The sequence below is a fragment of the Cherax quadricarinatus genome, chromosome 32 (assembly GCF_038502225.1).
Source record: "Cherax quadricarinatus isolate ZL_2023a chromosome 32, ASM3850222v1, whole genome shotgun sequence".
Classification (NCBI taxonomy): Eukaryota; Metazoa; Arthropoda; class Malacostraca; order Decapoda; family Parastacidae; genus Cherax; species Cherax quadricarinatus.
Window position 1 is genome coordinate 24,557,559 of NC_091323.1, and position 26,286 is coordinate 24,583,844.

At 38.2% G+C, this 26,286-nt stretch overlaps 1 protein-coding gene across 5 annotated transcripts in view; it reads left to right on the plus strand.

The window, feature by feature from the left end:
• LOC128690150 (protein unc-13 homolog 4B-like) overlaps positions 1 to 26,286 on the plus strand; it is a 195,102-nt gene that overhangs the window by 134,224 nt on the left and 34,592 nt on the right. For all 5 annotated transcript variants that reach the window (XM_070090542.1, XM_070090544.1, XM_070090543.1 and 2 more), the window contains 2 exons: positions 18,780 to 18,977; positions 22,997 to 23,108. In XM_070090542.1, the coding sequence (XP_069946643.1) occupies positions 18,780 to 18,977; positions 22,997 to 23,108 (310 nt within the window). The remainder of the gene's footprint in view (positions 1 to 18,779; positions 18,978 to 22,996; positions 23,109 to 26,286) is intronic.

Here is a 26,286-nt window from a genome sequence, read left to right on the forward strand (position 1 = left end):
ACAGACAAATAGACAGACAGACAAATGTTTGTTCGTCGTCATCTCCTCCTCCTCCTCCTCCTCCTCCTCCTCCTCCTCCTCCTCCTCCTCCTCCTTCTCCTTCTCCTCCTCCTCCTCCTCCTTCTCCTTCTCCTCCTCCTCCTTCTCCTTCTTCTTCTTCTTCTCCTCCTCCTCCTGGCTCTTGACAGATGGACAGCTGCCCCCCTCCCCCCACCCTCGTTTACGCTCATCAAAGGTCAGCTCTTATCAGATGTTATCTCCCCTTATCTTGTCACTGTCATGGGGTGAACTGTTTTCATGCCTCAAGGGAACATATTATTACATATTATTATTATTAGGTATTAGGTATTATTATTATTCTTATTCTTCTTATTCTTCTTCTTCTTCTTCTTCCTCCTCCTTCCACCTTCCACCTTCCTCCTCCTCCTCCTCCCTTCCTCCTCCTCCCTTCCTCCTCCTCCCTTCCTCCTCCCTCCCTCCTTCCTCCTCCCTCCCTCCTTCCTCCTCCTCCCTCCTTCCTCCTCCACCCTCCTTCCTCCTCCCTCCTTCTTCCTCCTCCCTCCTTCTTCCTCCTCCCTCCTTCCTCCTCCTCCCTCCTTCCTCCTCCTCCCTCCTTCCTTCCTCTTCCTCCTTCCTTCCTCCTCCTCTCCTTCCTCCTCCTCTTCTTCCTCCTCCTCTCCTTCCTCCTCCTCTTCTTCCTCCTCCTCTCCTTCCTCCTCCTCCTCCTCCTCCACCTCCTCCATTGCTTTTGGTCTCAAACTCCTCGAAATCATGAAATTGATCTTCATTGACACTTCCATCTGTGTTAGAGCATCACTTGGGAAGAGAAGAGTCCCAGATTTGCAGGGAAGTCACATATTTCTTACCGCTAGACATGCTGAAAAAGGACGACTGAAATGGTATTCCCACAATGCACCACTGGCTCCCCGATTTTTTTTATATGGTGCACACTGACCATGGAGACCCATTCTCTCACATGTGGGCCTACCAGCTTTCTCCTGCTTGATTTGAAGCCGCTAGAATTTATGCGTATAGATACGTCAAACACGGTATCTCCTATGACGTACATATACGACCGCGACAGTCAAAGGGTTAACCTTAACTACAATATCAGATCTTTAAGCAAGCATTATGATGACCTCCTAGCATTACTAAATTCCTTGCATGCCAATATGTCCATCATTACACTAACTGAAACCTGGCTAAAGCCTGATACTACAGATGTCTATGCCATTCCTGGTTACACAGCCATACACAACTGTAGGCCAGACCAACAAGGGGGTGGCACAGCTATATACTACTCAGACCAACTAGAATGTATCACTAATACTTGCACAAGGGATGAACATGGGGAATATATAATAGCTAAATTCAAATCCAAATACCTACAAAAACCTCTCACAGTGATAAACATCTACAGAGTTCCACAATCAAACATTAGCCAATTTAGTCAAAACCTAGGAAGTATGATAACTGATGCACGCATGAACAAAGATCACTTACTACTCTCAGGTGACTTCAATATAAATCTCCTGCAAGACCAGGACCCACACGTTACTGAATTCACAAACACAATGAGTAACTGCATGTTGCTACCAACAGTAACAAAACCTACAAGAGTTACAGAGACTAGTGTTTCCCTACTTGACCACATCTGGACCAACACCATATCCCCTTTAAAATCAGGCATAATTACAGATAATACCACAGACCACTACCCTACTTTCCTCATAACAACTCTTGGTAAAATACCCCAAGACACTACTAAAGTCACCTTCAGACTTCACAATGAGGCAGCCATTAATAACTTCACAACAGCAGTAACAAACATTGACTGGCACACTGAGCTAGAAATCTATACAGATATTGACGAATGTTTTAATAATTTTCTAAAAAAGACCCAATACCTTTATAACAAGCACTGCCCTAAAAAAACTAAACAGATGACAGCTAAGAGACTGAACAGTCCCTGGCTAACACCCAGCATTCTCAAATCCATAAATACAAAACACCGATATGAAAAACAGTACAGAATGGGTCACATAACCAGAGACCAAACAAAACGTTACTCGTCAATCCTAACCAGCCTGATAAGAAGGGCAAAAAAATTGTATTATGAGAACAGATTATCCAACTTACGAGGTGATATAAAAAAGACCTGGAAGACCCTATCAGAAATTATTTATTTTTTTTTTTATTATCACACCGGCCGATTCCCACCAAGGCAGGGTGGCCCGAAAAAGAAAAACTTTCACCATCATTCACTCCATCACTGTCTTGCCAGAAGGGTGCTTTACACTACAGTTTTTAAACTGCAACATTAACACCCCTCCTTCAGAGTGCAGGCACTGTACTTCCCATCTCCAGGACTCAAGTCCGGCCTGCCGGTTTCCCTGAATCCCTTCATAAATGTTACTTTGCTCACACTCCAACAGCACGTCAAGTATTAAAAACCATTTGTCTCCATTCACTCCTATCAAACACGCTCACGCATGCCTGCTGGAAGTCCAAGCCCCTCGCACACAAAACCTCCTTTACCCCCTCCCTCCAACCCTTCCTAGGCCGACCCCTACCCCGCCTTCCTTCCACTACAGACTGATACACTCTTGAAGTCATTCTGTTTCGCTCCATTCTCTCTACATGTCCGAACCACCTCAACAACCCTTCCTCAGCCCTCTGGACAACAGTTTTGGTAATCCCACACCTCCTCCTAACTTCCAAACTACGAATTCTCTGCATTATATTCACACCACACATTGCCCTCAGACATGACATCTCCACTGCCTCCAGCCTTCTCCTCGCTGCAACATTCATCACCCACGCTTCACACCCATATAAGAGCGTTGGTAAAACTATACTCTCATACATTCCCCTCTTTGCCTCCAAGGACAAAGTTCTTTGTCTCCACAGACTCCTAAGTGCACCACTCACTCTTTTTCCCTCATCAATTCTATGATTCACCTCATCTTTCATAGACCCATCCGCTGACACGTCCACTCCCAAATATCTGAATACGTTCACCTCCTCCATACTCTCTCCCTCCAATCTGATATTCAATCTTTCATCACCTAATCTTTTTGTTATCCTCATAACCTTACTCTTTCCTGTATTCACCTTTAATTTTCTTCTTTTGCACACCCTACCAAATTCATCCACCAATCTCTGCAACTTCTCTTCAGAATCTCCCAAGAGCACAGTGTCATCAGCAAAGAGCAGCTGTGACAACTCCCACTTTGTGTGTGATTCTTTATCTTTTAACTCCACGCCTCTTGCCAAGACCCTCGCATTTACTTCTCTTACAACCCCATCTATAAATATATTAAACAACCACGGTGACATCACACATCCTTGTCTAAGGCCTACTTTTACTGGGAAAAAATTTCCCTCTTTCCTACATACTCTAACTTGAGCCTCACTATCCTCGTAAAAACTCTTCACTGCTTTCAGTAACCTACCTCCTACACCATACACTTGCAACATCTGCCACATTGCCCCCCTATCCACCCTGTCATACGCCTTTTCCAAATCCATAAATGCCACAAAGACCTCTTTAGCCTTATCTAAATACTGTTCACTTATATGTTTCACTGTAAACACCTGGTCCACACACCCCCTACCTTTCCTAAAGCCTCCTTGTTCATCTGCTATCCTATTCTCCGTCTTACTCTTAATTCTTTCAATTATAACTCTACCATACACTTTACCAGGTACACTCAACAGACTTATCCCCCTATAATTTTTGCACTCTCTTTTATCCCCTTTGCCTTTATACAAAGGAACTATGCATGCTCTCCGCCAATCCCTAGGTACCTTACCCTCTTCCATACATTTATTAAATAATTGCACCAACCACTCCAAAACTACATCCCCACCTGCTTTTAACATTTCTATCTTTATCCCATCAATCCCGGCTGCCTTACCCCCTTTCATTTTACCTACTGCCTCACGAACTTCCCCCACACTCACAACTGGCTCTTCCTCACTCCTACAAGATGTTATTCCTCCTTGCCCTATACACGAAATCACAGCTTCCCTATCTTCATCAACATTTAACAATTCCTCAAAATATTCCTTCCATCTTCCCAATACCTCTAACTCTCCATTTAATAACTCTCCTCTCCTATTTTTAACAGACAAATCCATTTGTTCTCTAGGCTTTCTTAACTTGTTAATCTCACTCCAAAACTTTTTCTTATTTTCAACAAAATTTGTTGATAACATCTCACCCACTCTCTCATTTGCTCTCTTTTTACATTGCTTCACCACTCTCTTAACTTCTCTCTTTTTCTCCATATACTCTTCCCTCCTTGCATCACTTCTACTTTGTAAAAATTTCTCATATGCTAACTTTTTCTCCCTTACTACTCTCTTTACATCATCATTCCACCAATCGCTCCTCTTCCCTCCTGCACCCACTTTCCTGTAACCACAAACTTCTGCTGAACACTCTAACACTACATTTTTAAACCTACCCCATACCTCTTCGACCCCATTGCCTATGCTCTCATTAGCCCATCTATCCTCCAATAGCTGTTTATATCTTACCCTAACTGCCTCCTCTTTTAGTTTATAAACCTTTACCTCTCTCTTCCCTGATGCTTCTATTCTCCTTGTATCCCATCTACCTTTTACTCTCAGTGTAGCTACAACTAGAAAGTGATCTGATATATCTGTGGCCCCTCTATAAACATGTACATCCTGAAGTCTACTCAACAGTCTTTTATCTACCAATACATAATCCAACAAACTACTGTCATTTCGCCCTACATCATATCGTGTATACTTATTTATCCTCTTTTTCTTAAAATATGTATTACCTATAACTAAACCCCTTTCTATACAAAGTTCAATCAAAGGGCTCCCATTATCATTTACACCTGGCACCCCAAACTTACCTACCACACCCTCTCTAAAAGTTTCTCCTACTTTAGCATTCAAGTCCCCTACCACAATTACTCTCTCACTTGGTTCAAAGGCTCCTATACATTCACTTAACATCTCCCAAAATCTCTCTCTCTCCTCTGCATTCCTCTCTTCTCCAGGTGCATACACGCTTATTATGACCCACTTCTCGCATCCAACCTTTACTTTAATCCACATAATTCTTGAATTTACACATTCATATTCTCTTTTCTCCTTCCATAACTGATCATTTAACATTACTGCTACCCCTTCCTTTGCTCTAACTCTCTCAGATACTCCAGATTTAATCCCATTTATTTCCCCCCACTGAAACTCTCCTACCCCCTTCAGCTTTGTTTCGCTTAGGGCCAGGACATCCAACTTCTTTTCATTCATAACATCAGCAATCATCTGTTTCTTGTCATCCGCACTACATCCACGCACATTTAAGCAACCCAGTTTTATAAAGTTTTTCTTCTTCTCTTTTTTAGTAATTGTATACAGGAGAAGGGGTTACTAGCCCATTGCTCCCGGCATTTTAGTCGCCTCATACGACACGCATGGCTTACGGAGGAAAGATTCTTTTCCACTTCCCCATGGACAATAGAAGAAATAAAAAAGAACAAGAGCTATTTAGAAAAAGGAGAAAAACCTAGATGTATGTATATATATATATGCATGTGCGTGTCTATGAAGTGTGACCAAAGTGTAAGTAGGAGTAGCAAGATATCCCTGTTATCTTAGCGTGTTTATGAGACAGAAAAAGAAACCAGCAATCCTACCATCATGCAAAACAGTTACAGGTTTTTGTTTCACAGTCATCTGGAAAAATTCTGGGAACAAAAAAGATATCACGACATAGCGAAATAAAATTAGCAAAATCAGATGAACCCCAACTCCCACCAACAGAAACAGCAAACAGACTCAATGATTTCTTCTCCACTATAGGTCAAAACCTTGCCAATAATATCCCAAGCTCAGATACCCCACCAAATGACTACCTCACTGGCAACTACCCGAACACACTGTTCCTAGCTCCGACTAACCCATACGAAGTCTCCCTAATTATCAACGCACTGAAAAACAAGGCAGGAGATTTAAATACCTTACCACCCTTTATATACAAAAAAGCATCACAAGTACTATCACCAATCATTGCAACACTCTTTAACAAATCCATTGAATCCTCCACCTTCCCTACAGTTCTCAAAATAGCAAGGGTCACCCCGATCCATAAAGGAGGAGACCAAACAGAGTTGAATAACTATAGGCCAATATCCAATTTACACCCTCTCTCAAAAATCTTCGAAAAATTCATTCATAAACGAATCTACTCCTACCTCATCTCCCAAAATATTCTCAACCCCTGCCAATTTGGATTCAGGCCTAATAAAAATACTAATGATGCTATTATACACATGCTAGAACATATATACACTGCAATAGAAAAAAAAGAAGTTCCAATGGGGATCTTAATTGACTTCCGTAAAACTTTTGATACAGTTGACCATGACTTGCTCCACGTCAAATTGTCACACTATGGTATTAGAGGGCACTCCCTCAACTACCTCAAGTCTTACCTCAGCAACAGAAGCCAATATGTGTACGCAAATGGGGCAAGCTCTTCCGCACAACCAATTACAGTTGGTGTCCCACAGGGAAGTGTCCTTGGCCCTCTTCTCTTTCTCCTATACATAAATGACCTACCAAATGCTTCGCAATTACTCAAACCCACACTTTTTGCAGATGACACTACATACGTCTTCTCTCACCCGAGCCCAGTCACGCTAGCCAATACTGTAAACACCGAATTACAGAAAATATCTACCTGGATGAGGACTAACAAACTTACACTAAACATTGACAAAACCTACTTCATTCAGTTTGGTAACAGAGCTACAGATGTACCTCTTAACATAACGATAAACGGATCACCTATCACAAAGCTAACAGAGGGAAAATTCTTAGGAATCCACCTCGATAATAGACTCAAATTTCATACACATATACAACAAATTTCTAAGAAAATTTCCAAGACTGTAGGCATACTATCAAAGATACGGTACTATGTTCCACAGTCAGCCCTCCTGGCCCTTTATCACTCTCTTATTTACCCCTGTCTCACCTATGGAATTTGTGCATGGGGCTCAACAACAATTAACCATCTCAGACTACTAATTACCCAACAAAAGGCTGCAGTTAGAATGATGATAAATTCTCACTACAGGCAACACACTCCACCAATATTCAAAACACTCAACCTACTCACAGTACAAAACATCCATACTTATTATTGCACCTATTACATACATAGAACACTTAACTCTGATATTAACCCTCCCCTCAAACATATCCTTGCCAACCTCAACAGAACACATGACCATAACACAAGGCACAGATCACTATTTGATGTTCCTCGTGTCCATCTCACGCTATGCAAAAACTCAATGCACATAAAAGGCCCTAAAATCTGGAATTCATTACCTGTAAATATAAAAGAAACACTACCTGTTTATAAATTCAAGTCTATTCTCAAAGTTCACTTACTCACTCAAAACCAAATAAATACTGAATAACTGAACCTTATAAATTGTATATCCAAAATGTTACTCACAATTATATCACACAAATGTTAAACCTAGGACCCAATCTAACTTTGTTATTTTTTTAAATACACTACCTAACAGAATACTCCATTCTACTGAATGAACAGCAATGCATGCAACCATATGACCTGTCTTTGTAATACTCATTTGTGCTTTATAGTTATCTGTTTACAATAATGTCTTATCACTGATTTCATCATTGCTTAGTTAATCTTAAGTTAATTTTAAGCCAGCCCATAATGCTATGCATATAAGTGGCTTTGGCATGCTGCTTTTACCTGTATTTTTTTTCTGTACCTCTGTATGTATGCTAAAATTTCTAAATAAATAAAATAAATAAAAGAGGAGGCAGTTAGGGTAAGATATAAACAGCTATTGGAGGATAGATGGGCTAATGAGAGCATAGGCAATGGGGTCAAAGAGGTATGGGGTAGGTTTAAAAATGTAGTGTTGGAGTGTTCAGCAGAAGTTTGTGGTTACAGGAAGGTGGGTGCGGGAGGGAAGAGGAGCGATTGGTGGAATGATGATGTAAAGAGAGTAGTAAGGGAGAAAAAGTTAGCATATGAGAAGTTTTTACAAAGTAGAAGTGATGCAAGGAGGGAAGAGTATGTGGAGAAAAAGAGAGAGATTAAGAGGGTGGTGAAGCAATGTAAAAAGAGAGCAAATGAGAGAGTGGGTGAGATGTTATCAACAAATTTTGTTGAAAATAAGAAAAAGTTTTGGAGTGAGATTAACAAGTTAAGGAAGTCTAGAGAACAAATGGATTTGTCAGTTAAAAATAAGACAAGAGAGTTATTAAATGGAGAGTTAGAGGTATTGGGAAGATGGAGGGAATATTTTGAGGAATGGTTAAATGTTGATGAAGATAGGGAAGCTGTGATTTCGAGTATAGGGGAAGGAGGAATAACATCTTGTAGGAGTGAGGAAGAGCCAGTTGTGAGTGTGGGGGAAGTTTGTGAGGCAGTAGGTAAAATGAAAGGGGGTAAGGCAGCCGGGATTGATGGGATAAAGATAGAAATGTTAAAAGCAGGTGGGGATATAGTTTTGGAGTGGTTGGTGCAATTATTTAATAAATGCATGGAAGAGGGTAAGGTACCTAGGGATTGGCAGAGAGCATGCATAATTCCTTTGTATAAAGACAAAGGGGACAAAAGAGAGTGCAAAAATTATAGGGGGATAAGTTTGTTGAGTGTACCTGGTAAAGTGTATGGTAGAGTTATTATTGAAAGAATTAAGAGTAAGATGGAGAATAGGATAGCAGATGAACAAGGAGGCTTTAGGAAAGGTAGGGGGTGTGTGGACCAGGTGTTTACAGTGAAACACGTAAGTGAACAGTATTTAGATAAGGCTAAAGAGGTCTTTGTGGCATTTATGGATTTGGAAAAGGCGTATGACAGGGTGGATAGGGGGGCAATGTGGCAGATGTTGCAGGTGTATGGTGTAGGAGGTAGGTTACTGAAAGCAGTGAAGAGTTTTTACGAGGATAGTGAGGCTCAAGTTAGAGTATGTAGGAAAGAGGGAAATTATTTCCCAGTAAAAGTAGGCCTTAGACAAGGATGTGTGATGTCACGGTGGTTGTTTAATATATTTATAGATGGGGTTGTAAGAGAAGTAAATGCGAGGGTCTTGGCAAGAGGCGTGGAGTTAAAAGATAAAGAATCACACACAAAATGGGAGTTGTCACAGTTGCTCTTTGCTGGTGACACTGCTCTTTGGAGATTCTGAAGAGAAGTTGCAGAGCTTGGTGGATGAATTTGGTAGGGTATGCAAAAGAAGAAAATTAAAAGTGAATACAGGAAAGAGTAAGGTTATGAGGATAACAAAGAGATTAGGTGATGAAAGATTGGATATCAGATTGGAGGGAGAGGGTATGGAGGAGGTGAATGTATTCAGATATTTGGGAGTGGACGTGTCAGCGGATGGGTCTATGAAAGATGAGGTGAATCATAGAATTGATGAGGGGAAAAGGGTGAGTGGTGCACTTAGGAGTCTGTGGAGACAAAGAACTTTGTCCTTGGAGGCAAAGAGGGGAATGTATGAGAGTATAGTTTTACCAACGCTCTTATATGGGTGTGAAGCATGGGTGATGAATGTTGCAGCGAGGAGAAGGCTGGAGGCAGTGGAGATGTCATGTCTGAGGGCAATGTGTGGTGTGAATATAATGCAGAGAATTCGTAGTTTGGAAGTTAGGAGGAGGTGCGGGATTACCAAAACTGTTGTCCAGAGGGCTGAGGAAGGGTTGTTGAGGTGGTTCGGACATGTAGAGAGAATGGAGCGAAACAGAATGACTTCAAGAGTGTATCAGTCTGTAGTGGAAGGAAGGCGGGGTAGGGGTCGGCCTAGGAAAGGTTGTAGGGAGGGGGTAAAGGAGGTTTTGTATGCGAGGGGCTTGGACTTCCAGCAGGCATGCGTGAGCGTGTTTGATAGGAGTGAATGGAGACAAATGGTTTTTAATACTTGACGTGCTGTTGGAGTGTGAGCAGAGTAACATTTATGAAGGGGTTCAGGGAAACCGGCAGGCTGGACTTGAGTCCTGGATATGGGAAGTACAGTGCCTGCACTCTGAAGGAGGGGTGTTAATGTTGCAGTTTAAAAACTGTAGTGTAAAGCACCCTTCTGGCAAGACAGTGATGGAGTGAATGATGGTGAAAGTTTTTCTTTTTCGGGCCACCCTGCCTTGGTGGGAATCGGCCAGTGTGATAATAAAAAAAAAAAGTGCACTCCTGTATAAACATTTAAAAATATACCAGAAGTGTTAAAAATGGTGCAAAAGTGACATTAAAACAAGATTAAAGATGGTTGATACAAACCCACTACCATTATAGTGTGCTCCTCGCTTAGCGACAAATTCGTTTACCGATGTGGTCTTAGGAACAAAACTCTATCGTTAAGTGAAGAGAGGCTGTACATATTGCATGTAGAAGAGGAAAAACTTTATAAAGTTGGGATGTTTGACTATGGATGTACTGTACATGATAAGAGGAGATGATTGCCATTGTTATGGATGAAAAAAAGCTGGATGTCCTAGCTCCAAGCAAAACAAAGCTGAAGGGAGTAGGGGAGTTTCAGTGGGGAGAAATAAATGGGATTAGGTCAGGTGTATCTGAGAGTTAGTTAATGAAGGAGTAACAGTGATTTTTAAGGATCAATTATGGCAAATAAAAAGGTAACATAAATGTATAAAGTTAAGGATTACATGGATTAAAACAAAGGTCGGATGCAAAAAGTGGGTTATACTTTGCTCACACTCCAACAGCACGTCAAGTATTAAAAACCATTCGTCTTCATTCACTCCTATCAAATACGCTCACGCATGCTTGCTGGAAGTCCAAGCCCCTTGCACACAAAACCTCCTTTATCTAGAGTCCTTATGGAGGAGGATTCCCCTTCCAAAGAATAACCTCTCTTCCTTCTCCCGTCCTCCCTGTCTTCCATCCACCAACAACAGTCTTCAATAAAGGTAAGTGTCATAGTGAATGTTCATTCTTTTGTGCATGTAAATCTATCTTTAAGGTAAAAAAAATTTTGTTAATGCATTGGAACCACTACTTATGAGTGCATCCATGTGTGAGTTATTACAGATACAAGTACGTGTAGTTGCTCAGTCGATTTTTTGCTTCCAGACTTGAGTGAAATTTTCCAGATGTGAGTGGGCCTCAAGGGAGGTTCCTTGATGCTGGTGAGGGGCTCTTGCTCTTGATCTAAGGAATTGGATCTCAGTTGTTTGTTAGACTATCTTATTGAAACTTGGCAATGTATGATGGAAAGACGCTTCTTAACATACATCAAAAATGAAAGAAATTGGACCATAAATAACGGAGTTCATTTCTCAGCCATTAGCTTCCCCTTAGCAGTATATTTTTGTATGGTTTTTATGGTTGTATTCTTGTTTTTTTGGTCTCATTTGATAGAATGGAAGATATACTACAGAAATAGATATGATTTTGATTGGTTTCACGATGAAAAGCACCTTGAAATTGAGCTCAAAGTAGCAGAAATGTTCGATTCTTTGGTGATGTTCAAGAGTAAACAAATGACGTCACCGTCCAATACCTGTCCGATTGGCACTGCCCCTCAACCTTCACGTATTGGAAAGCTCTTGAACATGCTAGCAGAAGTGGGAGCAGATAACATGAGGTAGCAGTGGGAGACAACACGAGGCAGCAGTGGGAGACAACACGAGGCAGCAGTGGGAGACAACACGAGGCAGCAGTGGGAGACAACACGAGGCAGCAGTGGGAGACAACACGAGGCAGCAGTGGGAGACAACACGAGGCAGCAGTGGGAGACAACACGAGGCAGCAGTGGCAGGCAGCAGTGACAGGCAACATGAGGCAGCAGTGGCAGGCAGCAGTGGCAGACAACATGAAGCAGCAGTTGAAATGATTGGTATAAGCTACAGACACACTGGAAATATAAACACTTAAGCAGTACAGTGTGATCCTTTATTGACACATTGTACTGCTTATGTGTTTATATTTCCATGAAGCAGCAGTGGCAGACATCGTGAAGCAGCAGTGGCAGACCTTGTTGTACCCTATACTATAAGCGAGTTTCCGAACACCACCACGAGATGGCAACATGTATCAAAACAATTCTGTCCACTCCACTCGTGGTGGAGGGAATTCTCGAGTTTTCCTTAAGTTTCATGCAGTTATTTTGCAAAATTTCTTAGTTTCTAACCATGGGTCCTAAGAAAGCAAGTGCAAAGGACAGTGTTGAGAAGAAAGAGGTTGATTTCCATGGAATTAAAGCAGGAAATCATAGATAAACAAACTAGGTGGAGAGTTAAGGACTTGGCCAAACAGTACCAGCGTACCACTTTACGTTATGTACAATACTAAAGCAGGAGTCAGTGACAAAGTGAAGCAGTTAAGTGTAGCATTCAGTGTGTAGCAATTAAGTGTAGCATTAAGAGTGTAACAATTAAATGTAGCATCAAGAGTGTAGCAATTAAATGTAGCATTAAGAGTGTAGCAATTATAAGTCACACTGTCTGACTCTTTATGGGTTATCCTAGGTTCTCTACACATGTAGTCAGGAGCAGGAATGGCCACTGTGGTGGCACTATCAATCCCAACAACAATGGCCACTGTCACTACCACTTGCCACATACGTAATGACGTGTATTGTATTTTATTCCTTCTAGTGTATATATCATGTTTCTATGTTATTAACCCTTAACCCTTTCAGGGTCCATGCCGTGCTTTATGTTGAGGGTCCAAACCGTAGATCTATGCCAAAATTCTAGTGGCGTCAAATTTAGCGTGAGAAGGCTGGTAGGCCTACATCTGAGAGAATGGGTCTGGGTGGTCAGTGTGCACACTATAGAAAAAAACCTGGACGCCCGCATGGCATTGTGGGAACGCCGCCAAAGTAGCTTTGTTCATCGTGCCTAGCGGCAAGGAAGCTCTCATTCCCCACTCACTCTGGGTGAATTCTGACTCTCCTCTTCACAGCTTAGTTCTAGGACTGATGGAAGTGGAGCTGAAGAGGAATTCTATGGTTTTGAACCATATGGTACCCCATTGTATCATATGAAAAACAGTACAGAATGGGTCACATAACCAGAGACCAAACAAAACGTTACTCGTCAATCCTAACCAGCCTGATAAGAAGGGCAAAAAAATTGTATTATGAGAACAGATTATCCAACTTACGAGGTGATATAAAAAAGACCTGGAAAACCCTATCAGAAATTCTGGGAACAAAAAAGATATCACGAAATAGCAAAATAAAATTAGCAAAATCAGATGAACCCCAACTCCCACCAACAGAAACAGCAAACAGACTCAATGATTTCTTCTCCACTATAGGACAAAACCTTGCCAATAAAATCCCAAGCTCAGATACCCCACCAAATGACTACCTCACCAGCAACTACCCGAACACACTGTTCCTAGCTCCGACTAACCCATACGAAGTCTCCCTTATTATCAACGCACTAAAAAACAAGGCAGGAGATTTAAATACCTTACCACCCTTTATATACAAAAAAGTGTCACAAGTGCTATCACCAATCATTGCAACACTCTTTAACAAATCCATTGAATCATCCACCTTCCCTACAGTACTCAAAATAGCAAGGGTCACCCCGATCCACAAAGGAGGAGACCAAACAGAGTTGAATAACTATAGGCCAATATCCAACTTACACCCTCTCTCAAAAATCTTCGAAAAATTAATTCATAAATGAATCTACTCCTACCTTATCTCCCAAAACATACTCAACCCCTGCCAATTTGGATTCAGGCCTAATAAAAATACTAATGATGCTATTATACACATGCTAGAACATATATACACTGCAATAGAGAAAAAAGAAGTCCCACTGGGGATCTTCATTGACTTGCGTAAAGCTTTTGATACAGTTGACCATGACTTGCTCCACGTAAAATTGTCACACTATGGTATAAGAGGGCACTCCCTCAACTACCTCAAGTCATACCTCAGCAACAGAAGCCAATATGTGTACGCAAATGGGGCAAACTCTTCTGCGCAACCAATTACAGTTGGTGTCCCACAGGGAAGTGTCCTTGGCCCTCTTCTCTTTCTCCTATACATAAATGACCTTCCAAATGCTTCGCAATTACTCAAACCCACACTATTTGCAGATGACACTACATACGTCTTCTCTCACCCGAGCCCAGTCACGCTAGCCAATACTGTAAATACCGAATTACAGAAAATATCTACCTGGATGAGGACTAACAAACTTACGCTAAACATTGACAAAACCTACTTCATTCAGTTTGGTAACAGAGCTACAGATGTCCCTCTTAACATAATGATAAACAGATCACCTATCACAAAGCTAACAGAGGGAAAATTCTTAGGAATCCACCTCGATAATAGACTCAAATTTCATACACATATACAACAAATTTCTAAGAAAATTTCCAAGACTGTAGGCATACTATCGAAGATACGGTACTATGTTCCACAGTCAGCCCTCCTGGCCCTATATCACTCTCTTATTTACCCCTATCTCACCTATGGAATTTGTGCATGGGGCTCAACAACAATTAACCATCTCAGACTACTAATTACCCAACAAAAGGCTGCAGTTAGAATGATAACAAATTCTCACTACAGGCAGCACACTCCACCAATATTCAATACACTAAACCTACTCACCATACAAAACATCCATACTTATTACTGCACCTATTACATACATAGAACACTTAACTCTGATATTAACCCTCCCCTCAAACATCTCCTTGCCAACCTCAACAGAACACATGACCATAACACAAGGCACAGATCACTCTTTGATGTACCTCGTGTCCATCTCACACTATGCAAAAACTCAATGCACATAAAAGGCCCTAAAATCTGGAATTCATTACCTGTAAATATAAAAGAAACACTACCTGTTTATAAATTCAAGTCTCTTCTCAAAGATCACTTACTCACCCAAAACCAAATAAATACTGAATAACTGAACCTTATAAATTGTATATCTTAAATGTTTCTCACAATTATATCACATAAATGTTAAACCTAAAACCGAATCTAACTTTATTATTTTTTAAATACACTACCTAACAGAATACTTCATACGACTGAATGTACAACAATGCATGCAACCATATGACCTGTCTTTGTAATACAGTGGACCCCCGGTTAACGATATTTTTTCACTTCAGAAGTATGTTCAGGTGCCAGTACTGACCGAATTTGTTCCCATAAGAAATATTGTGAAGTAGATTAGTCCATTTCAGACCCCCAAACATACACGTACAAACGCACTTACATAAATACACTTACATAATTGGTCGCATTCGGAGGTAATCGTTATGCGGGGGTCCACTGTACTCACTTGTGCTTTATAGTAATCTGTTTACATTAATGTTTTATCACTGATTTCATCATTGCTTAGTTAATTTTAAGTTAATTTTAAGCCAGCCCGTAATGCTATGCATAGTATAAGTGGCTTTGGCATGCTGCTCTTATCTGTATTTTTTTGTACCTCTGTATGTGTGCTCAAATTGTTAATAAATAAATAAATAAATAAATAAATATGGCCGCTGTATAGCCCTTGTGGCTTAGCGCTTCTTTTTTTGATTATAATAAAAAAAAAAGTATATGGTACAATGATACCATATGGTACAATGGTGCCATGTCATACAATGGTATATGGTACAATTTGCCATATGGTACATTGTGCCATATGGTACATTGTCATATGGTACATTGTACCATATGGTACATTATGCCATATGGTACAATGTATCATATGGTACATTGTACAGGGACCCTAATGGTAATGTCTCTGACTTTTTTGGATTATCCTAAGTTCTCCAAACATGCTGCTAAGTATGATATTCTATGTAACTTTATTTGTGTATACCGAAATAAACTTAAAATGCCACATGTGATTTGAGTAAGTTTATTCAGGTGTACAGAAATACAATTACATGGATTATCATACATAGCAGCATATGCATAAAATACTAGGATAACCCAAAAAAGTCAGGGTGAATTATTTCCATAGGGATCCCTGTATCTGTACCATATGGTGTCCTGTACTGTATGGTACCCTGTGCCATATGGTACCCTACACAATATGGTACCCTGCACCATATGTTATCCTGTACTGCATGGTACCCTATACCATATAGTACAATGTACCATATGGTACCCTGTAACATATACCATGTACCATATAGTCAATAGAAGGTGTTGGTGGCAGGAGACACCAGTCAAGACTGAGTAGCTACGCAAGCTAGCTACTGTCTCAGCAGTTTCCAAGACAAAATGCTTTGTCATGCACCTCAAGGAATGTGTCAAGTGGCTGTACATTTGTAAATATATAATAGAAGATTACTAATATACAACATTTTTTGCATATTTTTGTTGTAAACGATTATTATAAACAAAATAATGTTGAAAATAAGTGTTTGTGTTGAATGCAACAGTACCATATAGTACCATATGGTACAGTGAACCATATGGTATTGTACTGCATGGTACAATGTACCATATGGTACCATTGCACCATATGGTACCATTGCACCATATGGTACCTCTGCACTATATGGTACCATTGTATCATGTGCCATTGTACCATATGGTACAATTATACTATATGGTACCATTGCACCCTATGGCACCATTGTACCATTTATTTATTTATTTATTTAATGTCTTTGCACAGTACATTGAGATTGTGTATATACAATAGTGGGATGCAATGCAGAGAGAGCCTCTATTATGCCTTGGCATTATGGGCCAACTTAACATTATTGGCTTACATTCTACTTAATACTATGAAGTAGTATATCATAGTTGTACAGAAGGAAAGTAATTATTTCATAGTTGTACAGTAGAATATTAATTATAAATGAATCAAAATTTGTATAATACAAAGATATACATATTTATATTCTAAAATGCTTTTGTGAAAAATAATGATTCAATTATATTCCTGTCAACAATGGATAAAAGGTTCAATGTGATTGTTTCAGTTATGATGTGGGAGTACATAGGTGAGTAAATGTATACTGAGTATTTAGCATTTAGTCTAGGGTGATTAAGTGGCTTTTGAGAAGAGTCTTAAATTGATTTTCAGACTGGGTTACTTTAATATCTTCTGGTAATGAATTCCATATTTTTGGGCCCTTTATGTGCATAGTTTTTACACACTGTGATATGGACACGAGGTATATCAAAAAGAGATCTGTGTCTTGTGTTGTGGTCATGTGTCCTGTTTAGGTTGGTGAGGAAAAGTTTGAGTGGGGGGTTTATATTTGCGTGTATTGTTCTGTGTATGTAGTAGGCACATGAATAAGTATGGATGTTCTTAATGGTGAGGAGATTCAGACTTTTGAAAATTGGTGGAGTATGCTGTATTCAACACAATAACTGCACTAATATTTTCATCATTTTGTTTACAATAAACTTGTAAACAAGTTTTGTAAGCAGTATAATGATAAATTAGTGCAGTTATTGTGTTGAATACAATGAGTGTACACTTATACAATATACATTATATTGGTCTCACAAGCCACAAATGTTACTGGAAAAAGAAAAAAGTAGAAAGGAAAAGAAAAAAGTATAAAAAACGTAAAATAAAAAAATGCGATTTTGTGGAAGTCACTGATGTTGCTGCCACCCGGTCATTTTGGGTGAAATTCCCACCACTGTATCTCGGTAAGTACTGGTCAGAAATTTTTGTTTTTGTTTTATTACCTTCACAAAAATTATTATCTTTAATTCTGAAAGAAAAAATCATTTTTGTTTTTTTCAAAATTTCTTGGACACTGGGGCACCCCTTCAGGTGTGCCAATTTGTGACAATGTGAGTACAATTTCAGAATTTCAGTACCTAATACTAGTGTCAGAACAAAGATTGGGTATGAAATGACAAGAACTACTATAAATTGTAATTATCATAACATAAAACTTATATAAAATAATATGAAAAATGGAAAAGAAGATATATTGGCAACACTTCTGCAAGTGGCAGCGCTCCATGTTGTCACCAGGTGATCGCCAAGTGCCAGCTTTGCGGCCTCATATCTCGGCAAGTACCGACCCAAATTTTTTTTTTTTTTATCCTATAACACTTAGAAAAATGTGCTCTTTTTTTTCAGGAAAAAAAAATTTATTTTTCAAATATTCGGGGCACTGGGGAAATGAACGTATATATACATTTGGATCGTTTACGGGTTAAAGTACATGTATTTGAGGCTAGGTACAGGTATGAATGGTAGACAAGTAACAGGGACAATACTGGTTGTAAGAATTGTTCAGCATAATTAATTGCTGGGATCACATTAAGGAAAGGAGGTGTTTTTTAACAGCAGCTTTGAAACTGCTGGCAGAAAGCGAGAGATTGGAGTTTTCAGGTAGAATTCTAGATTTTAGGTTCTTTTATGTGCATTGAGTTTTTGCTAAGATTAAGTTGGATGAGGGGACTATATAGATTGTGTATAGTATTATGCCTGAGTTCTTTTACAACTATCAAGAATTTCTGGGCAAGTTTGATATTGGAGTTTGTCCTGCATGTAGTATTCACAGTAGTACAAGAGAATTTTTTGTGTATTAAGTAGGTTTAGGTGTTTGAAGAGTGGGGGGAGTGTGTTGTATGGCAGGAGACAGAGAGAGCACAAGCCATGTTAACACTTCATTTCCACACAAATGACAGTGCCTTAGCATTATACACTTAAGAGAGACAGAGCAGTTAGTATTGTTGAAGTAACTGCTTTAGTTATTGTTTTTAAAATTATCTTTTTTATATTTACAATCCTTTCTACTTTTTCAGATCAAGCCAGTTTTATTTAAAGCTGTAGTTCATTCCTGTGAAACTGGTAATGAGGCTCAGCTTCTGCAAGAAGTTCTTGATGAAGGACTTTGTGCTCTCCTACAGAGATTAGACAACACAAACTTTCAGCGCTTCTTACAAAAAATTTGGAATCTTCTTATAGTTATTTTCTGTAACAATGTTGAAAGTAATTCTACTGTAAGTATAATATTATTCATATTTTAATAATTATAGTATTAAGATTTTAATTTGGCTTTATTTATAATGAAACTTTGTTGAAATAAAAAATCATGAAACAATTAATGCTAGGCATAATTTGTATTGACAGGTACAAGAAATGTTGAGTAGGACTTCAAATATAAAAGTGTTCTAAAATCAGAGAACTATCCAGATTCAGGGGTTGTTGTGTTCACATATATAGGGGTCATACTCGAAAAGGTTGGAGGGAGGGGGTAAAGGAGGTTTTGTGCTCGAGGGGCTTGGACTTCAAGCAAGCATGTGTGAGTGTATTAGGTAGGAGTGGAGGCGAATGGTTTTTGGGACCTGACAAGCTGCTGGAGTGTGAGCAGGGTAATATTTTGTGAAGGGATTCAGGGAAACCAGTTATCCAGACTTGAGTCCTGGAAATGTGAAGTACAATGCCTGCACTTCAAAGGATGGGTTTGGGATATTGGCAGTTGGGAGGAACATCTAAATTGTCATATCTGAATGCCTCTGTGAAGACTGTTTATGTATGAGTGATGGTGAAAATGTTGAATAATGGTGAAAGTGTTGAATAATAATGAAAATGTTGAATAATGATTTTTTTTCCTTTTGTTTTTTTTTTCTTTTTGGGTCATCCTGCATCAGTGGGAAACAGCCAGTGTGTTAAAACTTACACATATTTGCATGTACATATATTCATTCATTTACATATGCAAACATTCATTCATTTACACATTCACACATACATTAATTTATTTACACACAAATACGTATTAATTTATACATTGAGTCTTATATATTCATTTATACATTCATTTGTACATATTCATTTATACATTCATATATATTCATTTATACATTCATACATATTCATTTATACATTCATACATATTCATTTATACATTCATACATATTCATTTATACATTCATACATATAATTGAATCATTGTTTTCACAAAAAGCATTTTTGAATATATGAATATATCTTTTCCTATGCAAAGTAGATTCACTTATAATTAATAATCTACTGTACAACTATGAAATAATTACTATCCTACTGTACAACTATGATACAATCCTTAGTGTTAAGTAGTCTGTAAGCCAATAATGTTAAGTTGGCCCATAATGCCTAGGCATAATAGAGGCTCTCTTTGCATTGCAACCCACTATTGTAAATACAAAATCTCAGTGTACTATTTGCAAAGACAAAATAAATAAGTAAATAAAATACATTCTTACATATTCATTCATACATTTGCACATACATGCATTCATTAATTTATACATACAATGGATCCCTGGTTTTTGGCTGGTGTGGAAATCGTACAATTCGGATTTCGAGCACTTTTTTCGGCGGAATTTCCTCCCCAGATTTCATACATCGACTAAGAAATTGACGGTACCAGACACGTCCATCTGGGCTGCTCATACGTTCATAACTTACTCTTGGGCACATTAAATGTCTTATTTTATGTTAATATAGACATTTTCATTAATCCATCTATGATATTTTCTTCAAAATTATGTAAGAAACACATTACATAGCGTATAACATGCCTTTGTTACTCGTTCATTGTGTGTCCTGCTAGTCTTAACGCCATGGTAATACTAATAGTATGCAATAATCACTCTTGGGCACATTAAATGTCTTATTTTACATTAATATAAACATTTTCATTAACCCGTAAATGGTCCAAACATATACGTTCACTACCCCAGTGCCCCGAATATTTTTTGAAAAATATTGAAGGCAGGAAAAATGAAACGTTTATGTACATTTGGGGCACTAGCGGTAACATATACATACGTTTGGACCATTTACGGGTTAATCCATCAATGATATTTTTTTCAAAATTATGTAAGAAACACAGTACACGATGTATGTTTAATAATAATCAATTTTGGGCACATTAAATGTCTTATTTAAGGTTGATATAGACATTTTCATTAATCCATCAATGATATTTTCTTCAATTATACTATAAAAAATGCATTACATAGCATATCAGCATGCAGTGTTTATATGCTTTCGAGGGGTGGGGCTGACTAGAGAGTATACATTACCTTTTTTCTGGTCCAGCTTCAGAGAAAATGTGTATGACTCTGTGTTGACCCAGCAACCAACCGCCCTTAATAGTACATGAGGCTTTTGTTTACAATTCTCGGCCTGAGTTATTCATTACTTCTATCTTTGTTTATGATGGCATCTAAAGGTAGTTGTTAGAAATGATTAAACTCGGTAAACACGGTATGTCGATGTTAATATGGCTGTAGGCCGCAGTGTATGTAGCTATATGCCTGGGATGTAGTCCCTCTGGGACTATGAATAAATACTACTTGCCAACTAGAGTCTTCAATAAAGGTATGTAATGTTCATTTATCATTAAAATTAGTCATTTATATTTATTTCTCATTGTTTTCTGTATGTAAAACTATAGTTATTCTCTATAAAATATATTTTTTAATATTTTTGGGTGTCTGAAATGGATTAATTGGATTTACCTTATTTCTTATGGGAAATATTACTTTGGTTTTCGGCCATTTCGTTTTTAGGCCAGCCTTCTGGAATGGATTAATTACGAAAACTGGGGGTCTACTCTACAAACATTTTTTAACACAGCAGCCGTTTCCCACCAAAGGCAAGGTGACCCCGATAAAGAAGATATACTTTCATCATCATTCACTCCATCACTAGCTAGAGGTGTGCCTACACTACAGTTACAAAACTGCAACAACTCAACACCCCTCCTTCAGAGCACAAGCACTGTACTTCCCACCTCCAGGACCAGCTTGCTGGTTTCCCTGAATCCCTTCATAAATGTTACTTTGCTCACACTCCAACAGTAAATCAGGTCATAAAAACCATTTGTTTCCACTTGCTTCTATCTAACATGCTCACACATGCTTGCTTGCTTGAAGTCCAAGCCCCTCACACACAAAACCACCATCACCCCTTTCCCTCCAACCTTTCCTAGGCTGACCCCTACCCTGCCTTCCATTACAGATTTATATGCTCTTCAAGTCATTCTATGTCATTCCATCCTCTCTAAATCTCCAAACCACCTTAACAATCCCTCCTCAGCCCTCTGGATAATGCTTTTAGTAAACCTGCACCTCCTAATTTCTAAAATACGGATTCTCTTCATTATATTCACACCACACATTGCCCTCGGACACATCTCCACTACCTCCAGCCGCCTTGTTACAACATTAACCACCCATGCTTCACACCCATACAAGAGCATTGGTATAACTATGCTCTCATACATTCCCCTCTTTGCTTCCATGGATAACGTTCTTTGTCTCCACAGACTCCTCAGTGCACCACTCCTTTTTCCCTTCCTCAATTCTGTGATTCACCTTGTCTTTCATAGATCCATCTGCTTACAAGTCCATTCCCAAATATCTGAGTACATTCACTTCCTCCATACTCCCTCTAGTCTGATATCCAATGTTTCATTACCTAAATTTTTTATCCTCATCACCTTACTGTTTTATGTGTTCACTTTTAATTTCCTCCTTTTACATACCCTACCAAACTCGTCAACCAACCTCTGAAACTTCTCTTCAGAATCTCCCAAAAGCACATTGTTGTCAGCAAAAAGCAACTGTGACAACTCCCACTTTGTGTCAGATTCTCTATCTTTTAATCCCATACCTCTTGCCAACACCCAAGCATTCAATTTTCTTTCAACCCCATCTATAAATATATTGAACAACCATGGTGACATCATGCAATCCCACTTTGTGTCAGATTCTCTATCTTTTAATCCCATACCTCTTCTTTCAACCCCATCTATAAATATATTGAACAACCATGGTGACATCATGCATCCCTGTCTAAGACCTACTTTTACTGTGAAATAATCTCCCCCCTCTCCTACATACTCTAGCCTGATCCTTGCTATTCACATAAAAACTCTTCACTGCTACATACAAACATGTATACATTAATTCATTTACACATAATTTTATCATAATTATTAATTTGTTTATCTTTCACAATTAAATAGAAACGAAATGCTGAGTATTTCAAGGGTGTTTACAAGGTATTGGAGCGCACATGGTACTTTTTTACTCCTACTGATCGTAGAGGACTTGATCCACAACAAGCTTCAACTTCTGGTCAGTAACAAAGAAAATACACGAAATAATTTTTATTAACTCTGTGGCCATCATATAGAAGCACGTATGTCATTGAGGCCATAGTCCTTCATGTAGCTTTACATCTTGAGCTTGGCTTGCTCAGATAAGCTGTGAGTGGGAAAATTTTGGCCAAGATGAGTGAGAATGGGTCTGTGCAGTGAATGTGCAGCATAAAAAAAAAATTGTATTCTATACAGTGCATGATGAGAAAAACAAAACTGACTGTGTATATGGTTTAAAATAGTGTAGTTAAGGTGTTTTCTTGGATGCCTTTTATGGTTTTTTTTGGCTATTTCGTGGTATTGTTTAACAGAAGGGAAGACATACTATTGAAATAGAGATGATTTTGATTGGTTTGAGGACTGGAAGTACCATATAATTGAGTTCAAACTAGCAGAAAGATCCAATTTTTGCCAATTTTCCTGAGGATGGACAAGGCCCACTTATACCCCTTAGTTTTTAATAAGTCTTATTCAATTATTGGGACACTGTAAACTGTTATCAATCATGCATGGTTATATTTTATTATCTGAGAAAGAGTAAAACTTCTATTTTTGTGTAATTAAGTATTCAAAATGAAGTCAGCTGCAATATAGGAGAGGCCAGGGGCTGTGATTAATGTACAGAAATTTTTTTTTTTAGTGCTAGAAATGTCTACATTGTTTATTTTGGACTTGTGTAAAATTGGCCAAATTGCTGACTTCTGTACTCTTTAAAGGGTAGTTGAAATAGTTAAACAGGCAGTTTTATGCTCAGTCGGTAGAACAGTAGGTATAATAGTGAAATAGCCAAGAATTTGATTGAATGCAGCAATGGAATTGGCTTAAAATAGGACTCGGTGGGTGAAACCGTTGATACGCAAGTTGCACTGAGACTGCAAACTTTGCATTTGCATAATTCCGTAAAGTTTCCATCACATTTCATACTTTTGGTGTCATTACTTTCAGAAAGAGATTCTCTACCATTTTTTTAAGTGCACACTAAGAGCAGTATTAATTTTGGATGTCTGGACAGTGAAAGGGTTAATGGCTGAAGGATTGAATTAATTTGGGGAAGAGTACAATGACAGAGTGGGATGACAGTGTAGTGGTTCCATATTCACATATGCAGTGAAAGGCAGGGCTTCTGTTTAATTTGATTTAAGCTATTTAAGCATTGTGATAACTTCTCTTTTTCATGTACTATAGTTACTTGATACCTTGAATACAATGACTTGTAAGCATCATATTGTAGACCATCTAGTAATATACAGTTTCTTGGATGAAATTGTATATTACTGACAAGTGTGAAGACAGATTTAAAAGTTGCAGTATAAACTTTTTTAAAGACAAGGTTTTGCTGTGTGAAAACTAAGTCATAGCCTGTTAAGCTCTGCATGATGCGGGAGGAATTGAAGAGAGGAAAAGACACACTCGAGTACACTGTAGGTCATTATGAAATTCATTGTATATTTTTTTTTTAATGGGAATTAAAATGTTACTGACCTAGTTCACATCTCAGGTTATAATAAGCATGTATGGAGAATATGGAATTTGCTTAGTGATATTTGTTTAAATTATTTTTTTTGAACTAGTCACAATCTAGGCTGTTACCTCTGAAATTAATATTGCTCTCAGTATTCACTTGTTAAAAAAAAGATTTTCTTCTGAAGGGGCAGAGAAACTTTTTCCTAAAGGTAATGACACCAAAAGTACGAAATTTGATAGAAAACTCATGGAATCACACAAGTGTAAAGTTTGTGGTTGGCATCAACGATTTTGCCAACTGTGAGTCCTATTTTGTGCTAATTCCGTTGCCCCATTTGACCAAATTTCTAGTTATTTCACTAGTATGCCTTCTGTTCTATCAATTGAGCACAAGAATCTGCCCATTCAGCTATTTTGACTACCCTATAAATTGCACAGAAGTTAGTAATTTGGCCAACTTTACACAAAATTTAAAAAAATACCAATTTAAAAAGTTCAAAATAAACAATGTAGACATTCTTGGCACTAAAACACTTCTTCTGTTCATTACTCATGCCCCAGACCTCTCCTACATTACACTAGCCCTCCATTTTGAATTATTAATCACACAAAAATTTAAAATTTTCTCTTGGCTAATAAAATATAAATAGGAATGATTGGTCATGGTTTACGTTGTCCCAGTAATAGAATCAGACCTATTAAGAGCCCATTGAACAGACTGGGGGAGAGAGTTCGGAGGGCCTTACCTGTCCTCAGAAAATCAGCAGAAATTTAATTTCTGCTACTTTGAGCTCAATTTCAAGCTACAGTGGAACCTCAGTACTCAAACTTAATTCATTCCAGACGGCTGTTCAAGTGCCGATCTGTTTGAGTACTGAACAAATTTTTCCAAACCCATTTTCTTTTTGTTTGGCTGTTGTCGCTTATCTTCGTAGACACCATAGTGACTTACTTATACATATGTGAAAAAAATGCCAAAAAATGCAAAGAAACATGAAACAGTTTACAATGAAGTTCTGGTTGGTTGTGTTTGGTCGAGTGCTGAGCAAATGGTCGACTAGGGAGTTGTTCGAGTACTGAGGTTCCATTGTACTTCCATCCTGAAACCAACCAAAATCATCTCTTATTTCAATCGCATTTCTTCCACTCTATCAATTGATACCAAGAAATAGCCAGTAAAACCATAAAAAAGATCTGGGAAAACTACTCAAATTTGGTAATTGAACTTTTATTTATATATATATATATATATATATATATCTATATATATATATATATATATATATATATATATATATATATATATATATATATATATATATATATATATATATATATATATATATATATATATATATATATATATATATATATATATGCATATATATATATATATGCATATATATATATATATATATATATATATATATATATATATATACATATATATATATATATGCATATATATATATAGATATGCATATATATATATATATATGCATATATATATATATATGCATATGCATATGCATATGCATGCGCAAAACAACCACTCTGAAAGAATAGAGAAATTCCAAGCGCTTTCGTGACTACTCACATTATCAAGGAACTATGAAAGTGAAGCATCCAAGGAAGCTATATAAGGGGTCGGCCAGCACCTCACTATCAGATCCCACAACGGTTAAACACGT